The sequence below is a fragment of the Xiphophorus maculatus genome, chromosome 16 (assembly GCF_002775205.1).
Source record: "Xiphophorus maculatus strain JP 163 A chromosome 16, X_maculatus-5.0-male, whole genome shotgun sequence".
NCBI classification, from domain to species: Eukaryota; Metazoa; Chordata; class Actinopteri; order Cyprinodontiformes; family Poeciliidae; genus Xiphophorus; species Xiphophorus maculatus.
Genome location: NC_036458.1, coordinates 13,779,457 through 13,802,196, shown reverse-complemented (window position 1 = coordinate 13,802,196; position 22,740 = coordinate 13,779,457). Strand labels below are relative to the sequence as shown.

Sequence of the window (22,740 nt, the reverse complement as noted above, 5' to 3'; positions counted from 1 at the left end):
TTTATTGTATGAATCTTTTTCTTTACAACTGCTGACGTGTCTCCTGCTGTCGCTGCAGTGGACATAAATAGTATTTTTTTTTTGTGCCTGTAAGTGTTTTCTCTGATCACTGCTGACATGAACTCAAATAGGTATTCCACTTATTCTGCTCTTACTTTGTCTCATGAGTGATTTGGATGAATTTAAACCTCTTACAGCAATCATTTGGCTTTTTACAGACATGAGGAAATTCTCGTTCACACGCCTCCCAGTGAGGTGTAATAAATCCCTTACATTTTAACTAAACCTTGTTGTGCATGTTGGGAAAGTGGAGTTTGAACCTTATGATGTGTAGAAGACGATACAAGACAAAAGCCAGAATACAAGGATTGCCTGAGGGATATTGCTGACATGCTGTACTGTTTGGATGCAAGGCAGACCCATGGTATGAGACTCAAGAAGACAAATTACTGAAAGGTGAGTTTATCAAACATTTTGAGACACTGTAGTTTAAAGACCCCTTTGTAGCTTTTACTGCAGTAACTAATAACCTACTTGCATCAAAGGTTAAAGCTGATTCTTTATTTTATGGTACAAATCTGCAAGAAGTGTCAAAAAATGAGAAGGTTGAGATGATCGCCTTTACCCGTGGAAGGTTTAGAAATATTAAATGTCAGATCATGCTGCCAGGGAGTAAAAAGAAACAAATAAAGCAAATGCCTTCATACAAAAGACTGCAGAATACTGTAATACTTCATATGGTTTGAGAAGTGTAATGAAAATCCCCTTTTCTGTTTCATCTGAGTAAACTTTCTTCTCTGTTCTTAGTATAAAACAATCTTTGTTGCATTTTCCAGATGACCTTCAAACAAGCAACTGGTGAAAGAGCACCGACAACCAACATGCCCCCAACCCAGAAGCCCTCCTTTGGGAGCAGCACCCTGGTCACTGTGGATATTGTGGTCCTGGTTGTCTACTTCCTGCTGATTCTGGCTGTGGGTTTCTGGGTAAGAAGCCTGTCTTTATCTTTCCCCTCTTTGCTATTGGTGATATAAAAATGGTTAAGATACTAGGCTTTGTTTTGAAACAGGAACATACTGAACCATGCTGGTTTTATCAGTTGTGTTTACCCTTTTACCAAGCCTTGTGCAGCCTTTGCCATCCCAAGTTTATCAGTCTTCAAACTGTTTTATTCACATGTACGAATGTCACAGATAGAAGGGAAAAAGCAACTCAAACAAGTGTGAAACAGGAAATTATGTGTTGCTTATTGGTTTACATACATGACCAAGGATGCATTAATTACTTAGTATCTTGTAGTGTAGAAAATATGGTCATGTGTGGAAAAAAGTGCAACAGTTCAGTGAAAAAAAAAATTATAACTACAATCTGTTAATGTATATTAAAAATTGAGAAGAAATGTGCAAGTTGTTAAATATGTTGTGATGGAGACCATGGGTTCCATCCCATGTTGATTATTGATATTATGTTGTTTTCAGTTCAAATGTGTTTGTATTAGTTTTTGTCTAGTTATATTGTGACATTTGGTGAACATTCTTTGTGGGGGGGAGACTGGCCATCTTTCCTGTTCGGAGAATGTGGGAGAGAGGGGGAAATGTCAGTTCGTTTTGATTTAGATTAGTTCAATTTGAGTTAATTGAGTATTTGCCTTTCTGGGTGTGTCTCAGCAAGGTGGATCAGAGAGGGAGACGAATGCTCCTGGAGCATACCAACTTCCATTAAGAGGGGGAATACTCTGAGGATTTATATTTAGTTATATTTACTTTTGATTGACTTTAGATTAGTTTAATTTTAATAATTTGCATGCATGTAAATATTTGTTGGATCATTTATTGTGAGGTTTGTGTAAGTAGTGTTTATTTGTGTTTTCTTTTTGGATCACCCCTTTACCTGGTGTAAGTGTTGGAACTTGCCTCAGGTATAAATGTCAGCTTCTTTGTTTCACTAAGGAGGGAAGGGTGCTGGTGTAATGAAGACTTGGAGCTCCCAAATAAATCCACCTCAAAGACATTCGTTGCCTCACTTCCTTCTTTAAACGCAGAGCCTCCGCCGGTCAAAGTGACAAATGGTGTCAGAAGTGTGGCTTTTGGAGGAACAATGAGACGATGATGACAAGAGGTGGTAAAAGAAGTAATGAAACTGAGAATCCAGAGAGTAGTGCTGCTATGAGTGGAGCTGAAGCAGCTACTGGTGCTAGCGCTGATGACAAACTGGATCAGCTGGCTAGCCTCGTCAAGTCACTGATGCAGTCTCAAACTGCCCGAGACCAGCAGATTGAGAAGGAATCAGCACGCCAAGAAGTAAGATGGAAGAATTTACAACAACAGTTTCGACAACTCCAGACTCATGTGGAGGAATTGAAGGAGGAACGACAACATGAGGGTGACTTTTTGGAGGAGGATCCTCACACTCATGATGACGACGGCGACAGCCATGATGATGGACGAAGTCAGATGTCTTTCCAGCTTCCAGCCACACAGAGGGAGCCAAAGCTGCTTCCATTGGCTTCTGATGATGATGTGGAGCACTTCTTGACAACTTTTGAAAGGATAGCTAAGGTCTGTCATTGGCCTAAAGAGGAGTGGGCAGTCCGACTGGTTCCGCTACTTACTGGGAAAGCACGTAGTGCTTATGTGCTGATGGACATTGCTGATTCTCACATGTATGACAAGGTGAAAGATGCCGTTCTGACCAAATATGAGATAACTGCCGACACCTATAGAAGGAGGTTTCGATCCCTGGACATTCATCAGGGTGAGACGCCAAAAGAACTTTATGTTCGGCTTAAAGACATGTTCTATAAGTGGGTTAAACCAGAGACTTCTACAGTGAAGAACATTTCAGAACTGATGATCATGGAGCAGTTCCTGAGGATGGTGAATCCGGACTTGGAGGTGTGGATCCGGGAACGAGCCCCAACATCTGCAGAGGAGGCGGCAAGTTTGGCAGAAGTCTTCTTGTCAGCAAGGACAGGGACCAGAAGAGCCCACTTTGGCCGTGAAAACTTTCCTACGGGAAGAAGTAAGTCTGATGGGGGTGAAAGGGGTGGTGCGCTAGGTCAGACTAGGAGTTATTCAGCTACAAAGTCATTTTCTGTTGCTAAACCCAACCCTGCTAAGAACTACTCTTCCTCAAGACCAGATGTCAGGTGTTTTCAGTGTAACAGAATGGGTCATACACAGTACACATGTCCTGCCACTATACGAAGTAAGCCCTCTCTTCTCTGTTCGGTTCCCAGACCACCCTCCCCATCCCCTGCCCCTGAATCTGCTCACACAGTCCCTGTGTTGGTTAATGGTCAACGTGAAACAGCTTTGTTAGACACAGGAAGTTTTAAGTCTGTGGTCCTGTCTAGCTTAGTGCCAAGAGAACTGTGGGGTGATGCTAAGACAAAAATAAGTTGTATTCACGGTGATGAAATGGAGTATCCTGTAGCTGAGATTTATCTAACTATAGGCGGTCAGACATTTCTATTACCTGTAGCATTAGCTTCAAGGCTTCCTTATGCTGTCATTTTGGGCTTGGATGTCCCCACTTTGACTGATTTAGTGTCGAACACTGCAGCTGGACATTTGACTCAAACTGATGGCCATGAGGGATCCCAGGTCAAGACTCAGAACACTACACTCTTCCAAAAACATGTCCCCATAGTGGCAGGAGCAGAACTTTCCTCTCCAATCTGTAGCTTGGTCACTACTAGAGCCCAGGCAGTACAGAACTCACTTAAGGAATTACCATTCTATGATGTAGAACTGGAGGTGGGTGGTGTAAAAACATCCAAATCCAGAGCACAAAGAAGAAAGGAGAAGTTTTTGGGTTCGGCCAGAATGGAGGTGGAAGGTAAAATGAAACCTTGCCCTTTATTTGACTTTGATATTCCTTCAGATATTTCTGCCCATCAGAGATCAGACCCAACATTAAAACCATGGTTTGATAAGGTTACAGAAGTAGAGGGAAAGAAGCAGGGTAAACTAAATGCCTTGGAAGATGCAACTTATGTTGTGAAGAATGGTGTCCTTTATCAGGTTAAGGGTAGATCGGAAGCCATTGCTTTACCACAGCAGCTAAGGGGAAAAGTGATGGAACTCGCTCATTCAGTTCCTTGGGCTGGGCACCTGGGATTTCAGAAATCCCTTCATAGAATAGCGAGTCGGTTTGTGTGGCCAGGCATGTACACACAGGTGCAACAGTTCTGCTCTTCCTGTCACACGTGTCAGTTAACTACGAACAGGGGTGTTTCTAAAGCACTTCTACAGCCATTACCTATCATAGAAACACCATTTGAAAGGATAGGAATGGATGTTGTCGGTCCCCTGGGGAGAAGCTCCTCTGGTAACCGTTACATTCTGGTTATCTGTGATTATGCTACAAGATACCCTGAAGCTTTTCCTTTGAGATCAGTGAAAGCTAAACAAGTAGCTAACTGTTTGCTTCATCTGTTTTCACGGGTAGGCATTCCTAGGGAGATCCTTACAGACTGCGGGACTAATTTCCTGTCAAACCTTTTGAAGCAGGTCTATCAGTTGTTGGGTATAAAGGGTATAAACACCACCCCGTACCACCCCCAGTCAGATGGACTGGTTGAACGTTTTAACCAAACACTGAAGAACATGTTGCGCAAGTTTGTTACAGAGACTGGCACAGAGTGGGACAAATGGCTGCCCTATATGCTTTTTGCATATCGAGAAGTTCCACAAGCGTCAACTGGATTCTCTCCATTCGAGCAGCTGTATGGACGACAAGTGCGGGGGCCGTTGGATCTTCTTAAAGAGCAATGGGAAAGCCCAAGTCCATCGGGTGAGCATGTGGTGTCTTATGTGATAAAAATGAGAGAGAGACTTGAACAAATGGCTGTAATGGCACATCAACACATGACAACTGCTCAAGCAAAACAAAAAACCTGGTACGATAAAAAGGCCAGGGAGAGGAGTTTTCATCCTGGACAGAAAGTGGTGTTGTTGCTCCCCACCAGTGATAATAAGCTTCTCACGAAATGGCAGGGACCTTATGAGGTCACACGATGTGTTGGGAAGCTTAATTATGAACTGTATATGCCAGACAGGAAGAAGAAACATCAGACTTTCCATGTTAATCTTTTGAAACAATACCACGATTCACCACAACAGTTTGCAATGCCGTTTGTTTCTCAGTCATCTCAACAGGTCCCAATGCAGAATAAGGAGCATGCAGACACTGTTGTACCGCAACTCTTTGTGCGTGTGGTGGACGATGAGGAGGAAGATGAGCTATTTTTTCCAGCCTGTAGCTCCGCACCTGTTGCAATTTCTCTCTCTCATCTTCAGCCATCCCAACAGCAGGACATGAAACCCCTTTTGGATCCAGAGTTGTTTCAGGAAAAACCTGGGTTCACAAGCCTGATGAAACGCAGGGTTCACCTCAGAGACGATGCTGTACCTCGCAGGAAGTTCTACAGGGTTCCGGAACGTCTCGTCCCACAACTCAAGAACGAGATACAGTTCATGTTGGAGCTGGGGGTCATTGAGCCCTCTGTGAGTGAATGGTGCAGTCCAGTAGTGCTAGTACCAAAAAAGGATGGCACTTTAAGGTTTTGTATTGATTTTAGATACCTAAATAGTGTCTCTAAATTTGACCCTTATCCAATGCCTCGCATTGATGAACTGTTGGAGAGAGTTGGGAGATGCAATTTTATTACCACACTTGACCTCAGTAAGGGCTACTGGCAGCTGGCTTTGGCATCAGAGGCGAAAGAACTGACTGCGTTTAAAACACCATGTGGGGTTTTTCAGTTTAGGGTGATGCCCTTTGGCCTGCAGGGGGCACCAGCGACATTTCAGCGCCTCATGGACCAGGTGCTGAGGGAGGCATCTGACTTTGCTGCGGCATACCTGGATGACGTGGTGGTTTTCAGCCAGACGTGGGAGGAGCATGTTCATCATTTGCAGCATGTTTTACAGCTCATTAGATGTGCGGGCCTTACCATTAACCCTAATAAATGTAAGTTGGCTCAGAGGCAGGTAGAGTACCTGGGCTATGTGGTGGGACATGGCCAAGTTAGACCTCAAGTGGGAAAAGTAGAAGCGATTCATGCATACCCAGTTCCTACGACTAAAAGGAAGGTCCGTGCCTTTGTTGGGTTAGTGGGGTGGTATAGTAAGTTCATTCCCCATTTCGCAGACAGGGCTGCTGTTCTTACGGATTTAACAAAAGTCTCTGCACCAAATAAAGTACAGTGGACTGAGGGGTGTGACAAAGCTTTCAGGGACCTGAAGTCTGCAATTTCCAGTGACTCTGTTCTCTACAGTCCAGACTTTGATGAACCGTTTATATTGCAAACTGACGCCTCTGGAGTGGGCCTGGGTGCTGTATTGCTGCAGGACATTGATGGTGAGAGACATCCTATTGTTTTCCTCAGTAGGAAGCTTCAAGACAGAGAGACCAGGTATTCCACAGTCGAAAAAGAATGCCTTGCAGTTAAGTGGGCAGTGGAATCACTGCGGTACTATCTGTTGGGCCGCCATTTTACCCTGGAGACAGATCATCGGGCGCTGACATGGCTACACCAAATGAAAGACTCTAATATGCGCATTGCAAGATGGTATCTGTCACTACAACCTTTTGATTTTACAGTGCTGTACCGGTCAGGGAAGTCTAACCTTGTGGCTGACTCTCTGTCCCGGATGTTCGAGGACTGAGTACTGTTGTCCTGGGTGACGGGGGAGGAAATGTGATGGAGACCATGGGTTCCATCCCATGTTGATTATTGATATTATGTTGTTTTCAGTTCAAATGTGTTTGTATTAGTTTTTGTCTAGTTATATTGTGACATTTGGTGAACATTCTTTGTGGGGGGGAGACTGGCCATCTTTCCTGTTCGGAGAATGTGGGAGAGAGGGAAATGTCAGTTCGTTTTGATTTAGATTAGTTCAATTTGAGTTAATTGAGTATTTGCCTTTCTGGGTGTGTCTCAGCAAGGTGGATCAGAGAGGGAGACGAATGCTCCTGGAGCATACCAACTTCCATTAAGAGGGGGAATACTCTGAGGATTTATATTTAGTTATATTTACTTTTGATTGACTTTAGATTAGTTTAATTTTAATAATTTGCATGCATGTAAATATTTGTTGGATCATTTATTGTGAGGTTTGTGTAAGTAGTGTTTGTTTGTCTTTTCTTTTTGGATCACCCCTTTACCTGGTGTAAGTGTTGGAACTTGCCTCAGGTATAAATGTCAGCTTCTTTGTTTCACTAAGGAGGGAAGGGTGCTGGTGTAATGAAGACTTGGAGCTCCCAAATAAATCCACCTCAAAGACATTCGTTGCCTCACTTCCTTCTTTAAACGCAGAGCCTCCGCCGGTCAAAGTGACATATGTAATTACATATATGGGTTATAATAAATTAATGTATTTTAGTTATTAAAGCCCTTATTATCAGGGCTAGGGTTATTTAACTATATTTGATTATATTGCATTTAATAGTCACATGTTGTCATTATTCTTATTAAATATTATTATTATTCTTTCATAGTGACTTGCGGTATATGAATAGATTATTTTAATGTAAGACTTTCATGATTTTAAAGCATAACATAAGTTTTTAATTGAATAAATTTCACATTTATTAAATTCTGCCATTCAAAAATTATGGACATAATTCTGAATGTCTTTTTTTTATACAGTTTTATTTTATCATAAGATATGTATGGTTACGTAGCGATTGTTGATATTTAATTCTTTACATTTCGTGCTTGTGAATATAGCAATGCAGATTTTACATTTTAAGCTATCTTTATAAATGTGTCGAATAAAACAGCAGCAAAACTATCTTCAAAAAGGTTTCAGATCTGGCATGTTGTACAAGACAGATGTACCACATGAAAAGATGCTTATAGGCTTTATTTCTTTTTAAAGAAATGTTTTATAATATTGGAAGTAATTTTTCAGAATCATGTCGGACTACAAGATAGAAACAGGAGCTGTTAAAGTATCAGCATTCATGGTTCACAAATCACACATTTTTTATTTGCTCTCATCAAGAAATGGAAGTGACAGAGCAGTAAACCACCAAACAACTTTGGCTAAACTTAGAGGGAAACAAAACTGGTATGATGTTCAAGAGCAAACTGCACACCAGAACAAACAGGTGTGCAGTTTGCCCTGAACACAAAACAATTTCCTCTGTATGCTCTAAATTATCAACTTTCTTTTATTTTATTAGTCCATGTGGAGAACGAAGCGCAGCACAGTGGATGGATACTTCTTAGCTGGCAAGAGTATGACATGGTGGCCAGTAAGTAAAACACCATCAAATCTTTGGAAAAAAAAAAAGATGGACTGATTTTCTGATTAAAACATTTGAAGAAGAGCTGTTTTCCTCTTTTAAAAAATGAGGCCAAGTTGATCTTAATCCCAATTTCCTCAACTATATTTAGGTTGGGGCCTCACTGTTTGCCAGTAACATTGGCAGTGGACATTTCATCGGTCTGGCCGGGTCAGGAGCTGCAGCAGGAATTGGGGCGATAGCTTATGAATGGAATGTAAGATATAAAATTTAATGTTAAAAAGAAGGTCTGAAGAAGAATAAATGTTAATGTCTTCGCATTTGTTAAAAAAAACAAAACAAAACAGGGAATGTTTATGGTGTTGCTGCTTGGATGGCTCTTCCTGCCCATTTACATTTCTTCTGGGGTGAGTTTCCTACACACCCAACTTGCACAGGAGTGCACTCGTGGTGTGAGAGCAGCTCCCAACACTTTCTCCTCTCCAGGTTACAACCATGCCAGAATATTTGCAGAAGCGCTTCGGTGGAAGAAGAACGCAGTTATTTATAGCCGTGCTGTCCCTGTTTATTTACATCTTTACAAAAATATCGGTATGGCATAAATACAACAGGCATTTCTGTGTCTGAGTGGAAAATTGCATAAATCTGCATGTATGAACTCAAATTGTTTACTGTTTTTTTGGTGTGGTCAGGTGGACATGTATGCAGGTGCTGTGTTCATCCAGCTTGCTTTGAAATGGAATATCTACCTGGCCGTGGTGCTGCTGCTCGCGGTGACTGCCCTGTACACTGTAGCAGGTAACTTTTCTCCCTCAATCACCTAAATTGTGTAAAACATGTTATGTATTTGCATGTAGGAGTCCCATGCGTTGCATCTTTTGTTTTGCATTAGCTGTTGAGAGTGCCTAATGAGCCATATGTCGTGTTCTAGGCGGTCTTGCTGCAGTTATCTACACTGATGCAGCTCAAACTGCAATCATGCTGGCCGGAGCTCTCACCCTCATGGGTTTTAGTAAGTCAGATGCTACTGATTCTGTCACTTCCCATTACTTAATTTTACACACCTATTTTTGTTTCTGTCTCCACTCTGAGGTTTTGTTGAAGTCGGAGGTTGGAATGCGTTGATGGAGGGATATTTCACCGCCATTCCCTCGGTCCGCGTCCCCAACTCGACCTGCGGCATCCCTCGAGATGACGCTTTTCACATATTCAGAGACCCGGTGCACTCTGACCTGCCCTGGCCTGGTGTCATCATCGGCATGTCCGTCCCCTCCATGTGGTATTGGTGTTCTGATCAGGTACTGCAATAAGTTTATTTTTGAACTGATCCAGTCACATACAAAAACATTTGCAATGTATTTTATTATTTTATCTGACATACCAACATCAAGTATCATAATTGAAAATGATTTTTCAAAATCTACTATTGTATTTAGTCTTCCTAAGCAAAAACTGTATTGCTTTAAATACAACTTCAGGTATTTGGGGTGTGTTTCTACCATCTTTGTACATCCAGAGTGAAAATGTTGTCAGTTCTTCTCGAAAAAATATCTCAAACTCGTGGAGAATCTCATTAAGTCTTGCTATGTGCTGGCTTTAGCTCTGAGCTTTGACACGTGAATATGCTGTCAACTGAAAGCGTATTTATGTGTATTTAAGCAAATGATCCAAAGTACACAAAACTGAATAATGAATACATTTGCTTTATCAGTGAAATAAATGTTTCCGTTGTAGTTTTTGTTTGTTTTGAGTAAAGCAGAGTTGTATTATTAGAAGAAGTAGACTTAATGTATGGTAAAGTACAAAATTATATTTAAGAATCATGATTTCTAGAATAAACATTTTATGATTGTAAAAAAATGGGATGTTTTTCATCTTTAAAAGACTAAATGAAAACTTCTATTTATTTATGTGCTAAAATTTTCTCCTGGATTTAGCTTGTTGACATATTTTTCTGCTCAAAACTTTCCACTTCACAGTATTAGTGACCTAAGAGAAAAATGCACAAGCAGTTCAACTGATCATTTACTGACTTATCAGTTAAGTGACAACATTGAGTTATAGGATTACTGTTCCCATTCTGATTTATGCAAAATAGATTCTTCCAATGAAGATCTCGGTTATTCATTCACCAAAGCCAGGAAGCTGAGTCTCTCTTGGTTCTCTGCAGGTGATTGTGCAGCGCTCTCTGGCTGCAAAGACTTTGACCCATGCTAAGGGGGGGTCTCTTCTGGCTGCATACCTGAAATTTCTGCCTTTCTTTGCCATCATGCTCCCCGGGTTGATCAGCAGGATCCTATACACAGGTTCAGATTGGGCTGTTAGGGGATCAGTCAGTGTATTTCCCTTTTTTATTGTGTTCACTGTATGATATTGTGTCTAGATGAAGTGGCATGTGCAGACCCTGACCTGTGTAAACAGATTTGTGGGAACTCAGTGGGCTGTTCAGACATTGCATATGCCAAACTGGTTATGGAGCTTCTCCCTGCAGGTGAGACGCTGTTTCTGCCGTTACTTGCCCTCTTCCCCATCTTCCTTTCACACAGACAGTTCCCTACTTGCCACTCTTCCTTCTCAGGACTGCGAGGACTCATGATGGCAGTGATGATTGCTGCTCTCATGTCGTCTCTGACCTCCATCTTCAACAGCTCCAGTACCATTTTCACCATGGATTTATGGAAGACCTTCAGATCTCGTGCTTCTGAATGGGAGCTCATGATTGTGGGGAGGTATGACTCACTGTAGCTTCCAGTCTTTTCAACTTATGAAAAGATTTTATTTTATAGAGAAGAAATACAGCTTGATAAATGGCCGTTTTGTCCATCTAACTCTCTATACACCAAAGTATTCATTCCCCTGGATCACTTGAAGTAGGGCATAATTGTAAAGTTAGAGGAAGATAAGACACTTTAAAAAAAAAAAAATTAATGATGAAAATCTGAAAAGTGATTGTATAAAAAAATCACTTTTTGATTTTACTCTATTAACCCTAAAACAATCTGGGGCCATCATTTGCCTTCAGAAGTCTTATAACTAGCCAGCTCTGGTGGGACAATTACAGCTATTAGTTGTGCATTCTATCTAAAAACCTGGTGTAGAATTAGGAATATGGGATACGACTTAAAAATTAATATTAATACACACTTTCCATCCAACATAACTGAGTTTGACCACAAAAAACCTGCAGCTCTAATTGCAGCAATATGCGACGCTACAAAGTGTTGACTCTGTCATACAAATATGTATCATATTCTTCAGTTTTTTGTTTCTGAAAAATGTCAAATTCATTTGTTTTACTTTCGCTTCACAATTATGCATTACACTTTGTCTAAAATTTCTATGAAATCCATGCATATTTGATATTGTGATGTACTGAAGTTCAAATGGTACTTTTAATAGGCACCGCACTTCCAAAGTCATGACTTTTCCAAATGCTTTCACCTTAATCCTTAAAAAAACAGAAAACATTGCAGCTTAAAAGCATGCATATAAGTTCAGCAGACAGCTAATTTGCTTATTTAAGGCATTAAACTACATGTTGACCCTGCAGGGTGTTTGTGCTCGTCCTGGTGGCGGTGTCAGTGCTCTGGATTCCTGTCGTCCAGGCCAGTCAGGGTGGCCAGCTCTTCATCTACATCCAGTCCATCAGCACCTACCTGCAGCCCCCTGTAAGCATCATCTTCCTCATGGGCTGCTTCTGGAAGAGGACTAATGAGCAAGTGAGGAGCTTAATCATCAGACTGCATTTAAAAATGAGCCCCTTTGTTCCAATTTGCTTATGGGTTTGTTATGTCATGCAGGGCGCCTTCTGGGGTCTCACTATTGGTCTCACAGTGGGCTGCATACGCATGTTGTTGGACTTCATCTACCCTGCACCACTGTGCTTTGAAGAGGACGACAGACCCGGTGTGCTGAAATACGTTCATTACCTCTACTTCTCCATGCTGCTGTCCTTCATCACCCTGGCTGTGGTGGTTGTAGTCAGTCTGGCTACCGAGGAGCCCAGTCCAGAACAGGTGAATTACCGATAGCACCACTAGATGTCAATAACGTGCTAAGATACAGGCAGACTCCAGCCGTGACATGTTCTTACTGCTTTGCTTTCTAAACAGATAAGTCGCCTCACTTGGTTCACAAGGTTTGATCCGGTGAAGCCAAAAGAGCAAGAGATCCCAGAGGAACACAGACGTACAGAAAGCAGAAACGGACAAGCTGTCGATCAAAGGAGAGGTCTGTCTCTACTGCACATCTCCCAACTTCTACTTCCAAACTGCCTAGTTAACGCTATTTTTCACTGACCTCTGCAGACTCAGCTTCGTCTGTGTCCAGTCCTCCCAGTCAGTCCAGGTTCATGTCTGCCATCTACTGGTTGTGTGGGATGGAAAGACGAAGTGAGGCGGACAGCAACACTGTGGCCCCGGCTGCGCCTGAGCAGATCATCTGCACTCTGGATGAAAAGCCAAGTCTACGGCACCTTGTCAATGCCAACCTCATCATTTGCCTCTCGGTAACGGTCTTCATCATCGGCTACTGGGCTTGAAGGGAAGAACTCTAAACTTTATGAAAGTATTCCTATCCCCTCAGACTGTTTCACTATGCAACCACAAACTTCAATGTATTTTATTGGATCCTTATGGGATAGACAAATATGAATGAAAACATTTTACAGCATGGCCTGCATTTCTATTCAGCTCCTCCCCTTACTTTGACACCCCTAAATTAAAACCGATTGCCTCTAGAAGTTTGCCAATTAGTAAACAGACTGGTGTGTGATTTAATCTCAGTATAAATCTGTTCAGTGAATGCCTAAGAGCTTTATTAGGGAACAAACAGGATCATAAACAGCAAGAAAGGAGGCATGGCCTAAAGTTGTGGAGAAGTTTAAAGCAGGTTTAGATTGGCTTTGAACGACTCATGGAGAAGTTTAATCTATTACATGACAAAGAGTACGGCACAACCAACACCCACTAGCACCATGGGAATACACAGCAGTGGCAACATAATACTGTGGGAATCCTTTTTTTCCAGCAATGACAGATGAGCTTTGGAAATACAGTTGGAGAAAATCTTTGTGATATTTTACATATTATAATAATGCAAGTCTCTAGTTGTGATTGATTGTTTACTCATCATTTTCTTCCTATTTCATTATTATTTTACTTTGTGCTGGTCAATGGTAAATAAACTTAATTTATAAAGCCCTGTTCGCATTCAAACACAGATATTCACAAACAGGTAATCAGTTTAGCACACAATCTGGGGTTAAATGACAGAGGAGAAAACTGGAATCAAGCCCACAACTTTAAGACTGAAACACCTATTTTATCCATTTAGCTGCAGTCGCTCATAAAATGCACTGAACTATTTGGTCATGTGGCTGTGAAAATGTTTGAGGTGGTACAAATGCTGCAAATATAAAATATGTACATATTTTAATGTATAATGTTAACCTGGAGTTAGCCGAAATTAACCAGAATAGTGATATTTTGTCCTCTAAAATACTGTTTCTATGTATTATTTGTAAACTGAATTATATTCAAAGTAAATCCCAAGGAACAATCTCATGAGTTCACATTTAGTGGGGTTGTTTTTTATACGTCTTACTGGGTAAATATCTGTACTTGCAACCTTTTTTCTAAAGATTTGAATAAAACTAATTATATAGAACAATGATGCATGGTGTGCCGAAGAGTAGAAAAGACCACAAACAAACTCGTAGTAAATTGTACTCAAAGAAAAAAAAAAAAAAAGATTTTAATGGTTTTTCTGTATTTGGTCAAAGCTTTGATTTTGGAGTAGGAGTGATTACAAAAAGAAGATTGTCCCTTTTAACAATAAGAGCAAATATTAGCTCCTCAAATAGGACTTTTCCCATTTAAAAATCAGCTTAGTGGATGTCAAAAAGGAATCTTGATTAAAAATGAGACAATCAAACCTCACCCTGTTGTATTCTTCAAGGTATCTAAGTAAAACCACCTGAAAATGCAGCAACAAGCTCTGAAAGGCCATCAGCGGAAGACAACTGCATCTCTTATTGCACCCTTCCCAATGTATTTGGTCATCGCAACTCTTAATCTGTGCTAAACAACTCACAGTTATCTTTGGCCCTTTAGCTATTTCTTAATACCACCCTGCAGACTGTGAACATTTCATTCTGTCAGATGAAACAGCCAAATTTGGAAAAATGAAAATTCAGTTTAGCGTCATGATAAATAAGTGACAGTTTGAATTCAAATCCGATGTCAGAGGTTAAAATCTCAAAACAAAAGCTAAAACTGCACTCGGATGCTTGTCTCCAACAGGATTCTTAGCTTTGACACTTTGGCATAAAACGAAGAGAGGCACAAAAAGGTGAAACTTCTCCAGCATTCTTTTTTTTTCCTTAGTTAAGCTGCTATATAACTCAAGTCCTTTAAGCTTTGGCTCTGCAATTCAATTTTTAGACACCTAGCAGAGCGTACAGCAAAAAGAGTTCAATGTTGGAAGCGATGGCTGCACATGGGTTTTATGGTTTAAGCCACCACTGTACGACGAGGCTTCTGGTTTGACTCAGTGGAGCAGACAAAAAAAATATATATATATATATACGTATAAAAAGAAGCTGTTGGCATCTTGTAAGCAGAACTGGTGCCTTGTCTTAAATGAACAATAAAAGCTGGAGTGCATTCTACAGAGCAGTGTTCTCTGCCTTGATTTGGGGGGTTGGGTGCAGGGTGGAGGTTGGCTCTTGACCAGCAGAGCCCTTCACTACTTGCTCCTTGATCACCTGAGGGACAAAAGCTCTTGTGATCCCCTTCATAACCAGGCCTCCATCTGCAAAAGAGAAAAACCCAGATGGAGCAATCACCAAACACATCATGAAATAAAGCAAACAGTTGCACACATACACACACACACACACGCCTGCAAACTCCACATTCTTTAAGACACCAAGGACTCTTCTACAATTTAAATATAGTCAATTCTGCTAAAAATTAGGGATTTCTTTTTCAGTTTCCTTGGTGTGTTAATCTGTAAATGCAACAAAAATTTTATGGAACAGATGTGGCTAAGAGCATTGACCACGGAAAGTACAAAAAAAAAAGTCTGATCCTGTTTAGAAGCCTGTTAGTTAGTGTCACAGCAAACAGTTAAGAGACCGCTCGGGGGTTTAAACCTAAATGCAAGCAGGTTATGAACAGACAAATGCACAAAAACATGCCTTCACACATGAACATTCAGATGCATCTCAATAAATTAGAATATCATCCAAAAGTTAATCTGTTAGCTAGCTGCAGACTCCTAACAGTTTTGCCCACTCTCCTTTCCAAAACTTTTTATTCTTTCACTCTAAAAGCTTTTCTTTCAGCTTTCAGCACCATTCATCTTCCCATTATCTATAGAACTTTCTGTCCCTGCTAAAATGAACAGCATGACGCCGCCACCACCATGTATCACCGTTGGTGTGGTGTGATCAAAGTGGTGTACAGTGCTAGTTTTCTGCCTCAATTAGTGTTCTGTACGCAGGTTCAGTTTTTCCACATTTTCACCCCTTTTTATTTGTCAAAGATTAATTACATTATGTTCTTCCTGTTCTAAATTACATGCACCATTTACTTCAGAAGTATCGTGTTATGGTCTACGCAATCAAGAGGGAGACTGTTCACTTGGCATTTAACATTTTATGGACTGTAACCCTGAAATTGTCACTGTTAAAAAGTGCCATCTCCAAGTACCGTATATCATTGGAAAGTTGAGTGGAAGGGGGAAAAGTGTGGTAGAAAATTGCACACCCAACAAGAACAAATGAAAACCCCTGAGATAATTGTGAAGCAAAAACCCAGAGTCATTCTAATATTGGTCTTACGTAACATTTTTATTTTACAAGTGACTGTCTTTTGTCTTTTCTAGACTGTTAGATATACATTTTTTAACACAAAAACATTTGAAATACTGACCTCTGTATTGAATCTACACTGCTTCCACTTTTGTAATTGAATTACCAGAAACAAATTAACCTTCTAATGATAGCACAACGTATTGAGATGCACATGTACCCATCTGTGTTACATGTATTAGACATGCAACAAAGCTCTAGTTGCTTTTTTCCCCCAAAATAGACAGACAAACATGAAGCAGCAAAAAGTGCCAATACACCCAGCCAATAGGAACCTTACCATCACCTGCCCGGCAAAGCTCATCTTACAGGCAGGTCAGCAGCTCAGACATCTGCAATGTTTACACACATTTCCTGTCATGCTTCAGATCACCACAGTTCCGTTCAGAGTGACACAAATCGAGACAGTGAAACCATAAGAAGAAGCTAGAGATCTAAAAACAGCAGCGCCCTAAGAGGAAGCTTCAGACGGTTATCGGCAGACGAGCAGAAAGGGGGAGGGAAAAAAAATTGCTTGAAGTTGGCTGGAGATGTTGTTTTCTTCGCTTCAACTTGAACCAAGAAGAAGAATAATTTGAGTAAAAGGTCAAAAAATGTGAACAGCTTGCAGAATCTGACGCAATCAGCTACCTTATTATCATAAACATGCATCTGGAGTATTGTTAACAACCCAACACACTTAACAGATGTGACAAAGACCCTGGACTAATTACAACTTGATGTTAAAAAAAATAAAAAAGTCTACCTGATAAATTAAAATGAAGAACTTTCATTTTGATAAATCAAATAACTTTTAATATTCTGCTTCTGAACCTGCAGAATAATGTCATTACCTGTTATGATCTTGGATGCAGAGCTGCAGATGCCATTACCGTTGTCATTAGCTGCGGGCTGCGGTGGCGGTGGCATGCTGGGTCGCACTCTTGGCTTCGGGGCGGGCCTGGAGGGGCGGGGCAGAGATCCAGTGGCGTACGGTGGCGGAGTATCAGGCGGAGTGGGAGTTGTCGGGGGCGAGGGGTCTCCCTGGGCTGGCTGGTGGGCTTGAGGAGGCTGCGGCGGTGGGTGGTTAGGGGCTTGGATGAAATCTTTGCTGGAGTGACGACGGACTGTGAGGGGCGGGTGACCGGGAGAGCCTGGAGGCTGGGGGCTGCTGGACTGAGAGGCGTACAGGCTGGGCTGCTTGGGCGGAGCTGGTGCCTGCTTTTTGGTGCCTTCAGTGCATAAGATCAACAAGACATTATTTATTCCCTTGACTTTTTAAATGTTTTTTGATGCTACAACCACAAACTTCAATGCATTTCATTGAGATATTAAGCGATAAATCAACACAACAACATCAACATATAACAAAGTAAAAAAAAGTTACAAAAGTGTGAAAACATTTGCAGAACGCTGTAAACTGAATATGAGCGTGCGCTCTGTTCTCACCTCTGCGGACCATATGTGGACTCGGCCCTCTTGACCCACCCTGAGAGTGCGGGGTCCCGACTGTAAGATGGGGTGAACCATTCCTCTGCTGAGGAGGGGTGGACAAGGGTTCCCGGGGTTGGCTGTTAAAATACAACAGAGCAAAGCATTAAACCATATCAATAATGTACTTTACATGACAACACTTTTTAATGGTGCAAAATCAAAAAATAAATAGATCATGCACACAAACATCAACATACATTTTCCATCACGAGATTGGACAAAGGTCAAAACAAGAGGAATCACTCAGATTTAGGCAAACAAGATGCAAAAACAGTATAAGGTCAGTAGATGCAGACATAAAACTGTTTCAGTAATGTGTTGAATGCAAAATCGAAAAAGCCCAAGAAGCAGACGAGCACTGGAACGTGCTGGTTAGCAGGCGGAAAGAAGCGCATTGTATTGTAAAAATAGGTTCAAAATCGCAAGCAGAACAGAGAAAAAATAAACGCACGATCAAAGCAAAACGTGATTTTCATCGCATTCTTAATCACGGAAGCCAAATTAAATGCTGTGCATGAGGTGGAGATTATTAATCTAAGAGATCCAGAGTGGTTCTTACAGTTACCAATCAAACACATGGCAAACACAAAGGTTGGGCGGGTTCCGGACTGGTTGATTGGTTGCGAGCCGACGGTGGAGTACTGTTGCGACCTCAGCTCGCTCCTTACCTGCTGTCCTCTGCGCTGGGCTGCCTTACACCCTGAGGCTGCACTGCGGCTGCCTGGACCCCACCCCCATGAGCCTCACCGCCTCCATCACCACCAGCAGCAGCAGCGGTGAACAGACCCGGCTGCTGAGCCTCTGGACCTGGCGACTGAACCTGGGGGGACTGCAGCTCGGACTGGGAGGAACCCTCAGCTTCCAGAGGAGGCAGTGAGGGTTGGAAGGTGGGTGAGGTTAGTTGTGTCTGCTTTCTATTTACAGTGCCGATTCTGCGTGGAGCGGGCTCCGGATGTTTGTTAACAGGGCTACGAAGGAGGGGGAAAGGGAAGAGAGTTCAGGAGGGCAAAACCACACGCCAACCAAACAGTGACGGGGAGCAGGAGACCGAGAGAGAGAGAGAGACAGCTAGGAGCAGTGAGAGACGATGTAAGACATACGAAAAAGAGAGAGAGAGACGGTACTTCCTGAGAGCAGTGAAACCAGGCCAGCAGGAAGAACCAAAGAGCACATAAAACCACACCACAGTCATCTCTGAAACTGAGCACTTATCTCTGAAACTGGGCTGCACTCTATAAAAGTTACAGGCGACACCAGAGATACAAAAAGTAACACAGGAAGCCCACACAAAATATAAACCTACAGACAGACCTAAGCTTTAATTGGAAATTAAAAAGATGACAAGAGTACAGAGCAGTAATACAAAGAGAAACAAACAAAATCATGTCCCGACAATGAAAATTTCTTCAAAACATAGAAAGAAGCAAAAAATGTTTCATTACCATGAAACGGTACGTGATTAAATTGTAGTGAAATCTTGCAAACAGATCAGGAAAAAAAGTGCAGCGATAAAAGAAAACATCATCCCTTCTTTCACTGGTCAGTAACTGAATTCATTAACGCTACATGCTGCTATGGCACAGCTTTGAAGTCTGGGCTAGGCAGATCTTCAGTGGGCGTCTCAGTGACCGTGATGGACTCGTCGGCCACTACGTAAAGGGCCGAGACTGCCGGGCCCCGCGACTCCTGCCTGCTCAGTGTCTTGGGGCGGGAAGGGAGGGCGAGGGGCAGGCTGAGGCTGAGGTTGGGACGAGACGGGTACCTGTCTTTACGGGGCGTGTGAGCATCCCCTTCATGCCCGGTGCTGCCGGGGCGCTTCCTGTCCAGCCCAGGCTCCAGGTCTGGGGTCGGCGGGTGGCTGGGCATGGAGAACATGCCTGAAACATTAAACTCCACCTCTGAAAGAAAGAAGAGATAATGCGATTAACAGAGGTAAAATCTCCTATTTAATTCAGACACAACACAGAAAGAAATGGAATCAACTGTTTACTGTCAAAACTCTGTATTTGTTGTTGGTGGGGAATGATTAAAAAGTATATCTGATTAATTAAGTGCTAATTAGAGCTTATTTCAATTTACCTCCAGGAAAGAACCAATCAGCATGCTGGATGATGGGTTCTATGATGGCCCCAACATGGACAGATGTAGCTGCTGCCATCTCTGCCAGCGTCCTGAGTTAGCAGTGACATAGCAGCAAAATAAAACGAACAAAAGCCGGGAATAAATGTACGTACTAAGTATTCAAGAGAACTGTAACAAAGAACCTGTCTTTTACCCCTCTGTTTTTGCCCACAGCAGGTTGGGCCCCAAGACAATGGCGATATTACTGGGAGTCATTTTATTGACCTCACTTTCCTGAGCCAGTTTGGCCAGGAACTTCACCAAATACCTGCAAAAGAAACAACCAGTACCCCAGTAAGCATAAGAAACGGTTTTGCTTTTACAATCCAGTTTATAAATTGGTAAATAAGAGACTTGTGTTGGCTGTAATTTCATAAAATTACTGGAGCAACCATGAAGCTACACAGTCACCTTACATCTTCAATGACTGGGCCCTTTTATTGTTCTACTGGCATATTCATAACTGACAAGTAGAAAGAAATAATTTGCCTATAAATGCATTTAATAGCTACATTCATAACATATGAGATGCTTGAAATGCCTAATATTTCAATAGTTTTGAAACACTGGCTCTTGAGGGCTGGATTTGGGGACCCCTGCTCTAAAGGGGCACATAAATATAACCTTCAAAATAAAGGTTGTGTGTTTAAATATTATTTTATCAATCATAACAAAGCAGCTTTATCCGCACACAGCCAAGTTACATCATTGTGAAAAGACGTTCAATTTTATTTAATTTTAAGAATTACTCACTGAAGGCAGAGACTGCTATTTACTAATCTTTTAACAGATTATCAATGTATTTTATCAATATATTCTGGCACACCGACCTTAACGCAACATTATTGAGTTTGTTGCAAACTACAGTCTACAGTTGCAAACTTGATGTCACTGTTTTCCAGACTAAAACAAAAAATTTGCTGCGACCTCTGATAATTTCAACTGGCATAACTTTTCTAAATTAATGTAAACTAAAACTACATTTTTTGTAAATTTAATTTAGATAACATTTGTTTTTCAATTAGCGCTTTATAAATAAACTGGTTCAATCGCTTTATGTTTCAATTTGGGTCTTGGGACATGTGAGAGAAACTAGCTGACTGTAGCAGTCTGAACTTTAAGAGTAAGCAATAAAATCTTAAAATCAATTGGGAAACTGACAGAAAACCAGTGAAGAAATGCCAAGAGTGAAGTAATGTGTTCAGGCTCTTTAGCATCAGTTATAAAAGGGAGTTTTGTGACATGTGCAATTATCTGTTCTTTTGCTACAACCACAGCCACTGCTTATTGGTGATTAATTTTACAACGTTGAAACTGTTCCAAGATTTCAAGATCCATAATTAAATTACTCTGACTTTTTTATTACCATAGTTTCTACAAGTTTCTACAATAAATTCTCGACAAAGGTGTGGCATTTAAAGTGCAACTTAAGTTCTGGTGACGTAATTTCCAAACATCGAAGTGAAACATTGCTGAGCGTTCTCATACCTAAAGTTAGCTTTGTGAGCCTTTGGCAAATTGTCACATATCACCCAGAGAGCCTGAAGCCTTTTGTCAGGGTCAGAAATGCTGAAAACACAGAGAAAACAGTTGCATTAGTTGCAGGGAACATGTCTTGCAGGATATTAAAAATCCCTTCTGTGCATGTGTATGTATGCTTTATTACTTGGAGGCCTGTATCCACTCATCATACATGCTAAATGTCATTAGAGGCTCAGGTAGTTCCCTGAGATAAGACTTCAGAGCTCCTGTGAAAAGCACAAAGATACTATGAGAAATCAATTTAAAAAAAAAGGACCTTGAGAAAATGGTTTTACTTTTCACTAAACCACAGTGGAAGTTGTACCAGCGACTGCATGTGGATCTGAGTAGAACTCCTCAAGTTGCGACGTGGAGCAGTCCAGTGCTGCTTTCAGCTTTTTAAGTTTTGAAGCTCCAGCAGCAATCCGGAAGAGTCCCTTAGAGGAACATGAGAAAGGGAGGGGAATAAAAAATCAGTACTGTTGCACCCAGCTCTGGTTAACACCTTAAAAATTCAAGAAGCTAGAGCAGTGCCGGGAATAGGAAAGGAGAAGTAGATATCTGTCTGAAACAAGAGAGGAACCGTTCTGTTATCGTCAGAATTGTTTGTCTCTGTTTGACTGAGCACCAGACAGACGCAGCACAATGGTTTGGTTTCACTTCATAAAAATGCTTTAAATCACAGTCAACAGGGAGTCCAGCAGCACTGTTACATTTAAAGTGTGCAACAGCAGAGAGGCTAATGGCGAACAGATGTCCACACACATACACATGTTTTATCCCTGCAGGACCAAGACTAGCTGACCAAAACCTGGCAACAGATGTTTCCAGACTGTAGATGCCATCCTTTATGGAGCCTCCTCTCCTTCCAGCTCAAACGGAGATGAGCATTTACATTTTTTATGGCCAAAGATTTATGTTGAAATTCTGGTTAATAAGTATCAACTTTGCCCCTACTTTAGTGGGTTTTTTCTGACTCATGCCTTCCCTTCATCTTTACCTCTTCCCTCATGCCGGTCTCCAGCAGCATCATGACACAGGCCTCTAAGGGTAGAGCAATCTCTCGATTGCTCTTCTTCAGGTGTTCCTCCAGCGCCGTGCCAAACGCAGGCTTCTCCATCCATGTATCTACATAAATGAAATACATTAACATGTCGGAGGCATGATAAATGTTTTTTTTATGTGGCTTTTAGTCTGACTCAAAGGCTAAATGAAAGTCCTTCAGCCTGATTTATTTATTTTTTTTAATGAAGAATGTGTTATTCAAATTATTTTTAATCTTAGGCTCCATTTATACTCTCACAATTTCATGGTGTTAGTTTCTAAGATGCATCTATACTAAAATAGATTTTAAAATAAACATGTCTGTGACTTCTGAAAAACTGATTAACTTACTAATTGTGAGTTTAAACCCAGCCACAAATATCTGAAAAAAAAAAAACTTTAGAGAGAAGAAAATAATCACTGGAAAAGGTGTTGAATTACTCCAT

The 22,740-nt window shown here is 41.3% G+C and overlaps 2 protein-coding genes across 4 annotated transcripts in view; one reads left to right on the top strand and one right to left on the bottom strand.

Moving 5' to 3' along the window:
• The first annotated feature begins 35 nt into the window (after positions 1 to 35).
• Positions 36 to 14,051, top strand: slc5a11 (solute carrier family 5 member 11). Its single transcript, XM_023349077.1, has 16 exons — positions 36 to 456; positions 837 to 986; positions 8,197 to 8,268; positions 8,411 to 8,515; positions 8,607 to 8,666; positions 8,746 to 8,850; positions 8,952 to 9,057; positions 9,191 to 9,271; positions 9,352 to 9,557; positions 10,430 to 10,565; positions 10,643 to 10,750; positions 10,838 to 10,988; positions 11,810 to 11,978; positions 12,060 to 12,275; positions 12,372 to 12,489; positions 12,567 to 14,051. The coding sequence occupies exons 2-16, from the start codon at positions 837 to 839 to the stop codon at positions 12,797 to 12,799; spliced, it is 2,016 nt and encodes a 671-aa protein (XP_023204845.1). The 5' UTR covers positions 36 to 456; the 3' UTR covers positions 12,800 to 14,051.
• The window catches only part of LOC102232745 (rho GTPase-activating protein 17-like), a 26,761-nt gene continuing 17,185 nt past the window's right edge, over positions 13,165 to 22,740 (bottom strand). The window contains exons 10-21 of one of the 3 annotated variants that reach the window (XM_023349074.1): positions 22,251 to 22,378; positions 21,576 to 21,687; positions 21,396 to 21,477; positions 21,218 to 21,298; positions 19,884 to 19,997; positions 19,688 to 19,779; positions 19,371 to 19,506; positions 18,277 to 18,576; positions 17,564 to 17,685; positions 16,969 to 17,346; positions 16,416 to 16,467; positions 14,984 to 15,072 (exon numbers count right to left, since the gene is read on the bottom strand). In XM_023349074.1, the coding sequence (XP_023204842.1) occupies positions 16,460 to 16,467; positions 16,969 to 17,346; positions 17,564 to 17,685; positions 18,277 to 18,576; positions 19,371 to 19,506; positions 19,688 to 19,779; positions 19,884 to 19,997; positions 21,218 to 21,298; positions 21,396 to 21,477; positions 21,576 to 21,687; positions 22,251 to 22,378 (1,553 nt within the window). In that variant the 3' untranslated portion in view covers positions 14,984 to 15,072; positions 16,416 to 16,459. Of the gene's footprint in view, positions 15,073 to 16,415; positions 16,468 to 16,968; positions 17,347 to 17,563; positions 17,686 to 18,276; positions 18,577 to 19,370; positions 19,507 to 19,687; positions 19,780 to 19,883; positions 19,998 to 21,217; positions 21,299 to 21,395; positions 21,478 to 21,575; positions 21,688 to 22,250; positions 22,379 to 22,740 lie in introns of all 3 variants that reach the window. The other 2 variants (XM_014472450.2, XM_023349075.1) reach the window with 2 other exon arrangements.

Excerpts from the sequence above, each read along its gene's own strand:
- slc5a11 (XM_023349077.1), top strand. The coding sequence starts at position 837 with ATGACCTTCAAACAAGCAACTGGTGAAAGAGCACCGACAACCAACATG. Across the intron at positions 8,851-8,951 it reads ACATCTTTACAAAAATATCG|GTGGACATGTATGCAGGTGC; the intron begins GTATGGCATAAA and ends TGGTGTGGTCAG. Across the intron at positions 9,058-9,190 it reads TGCCCTGTACACTGTAGCAG|GCGGTCTTGCTGCAGTTATC; the intron begins GTAACTTTTCTC and ends GTCGTGTTCTAG.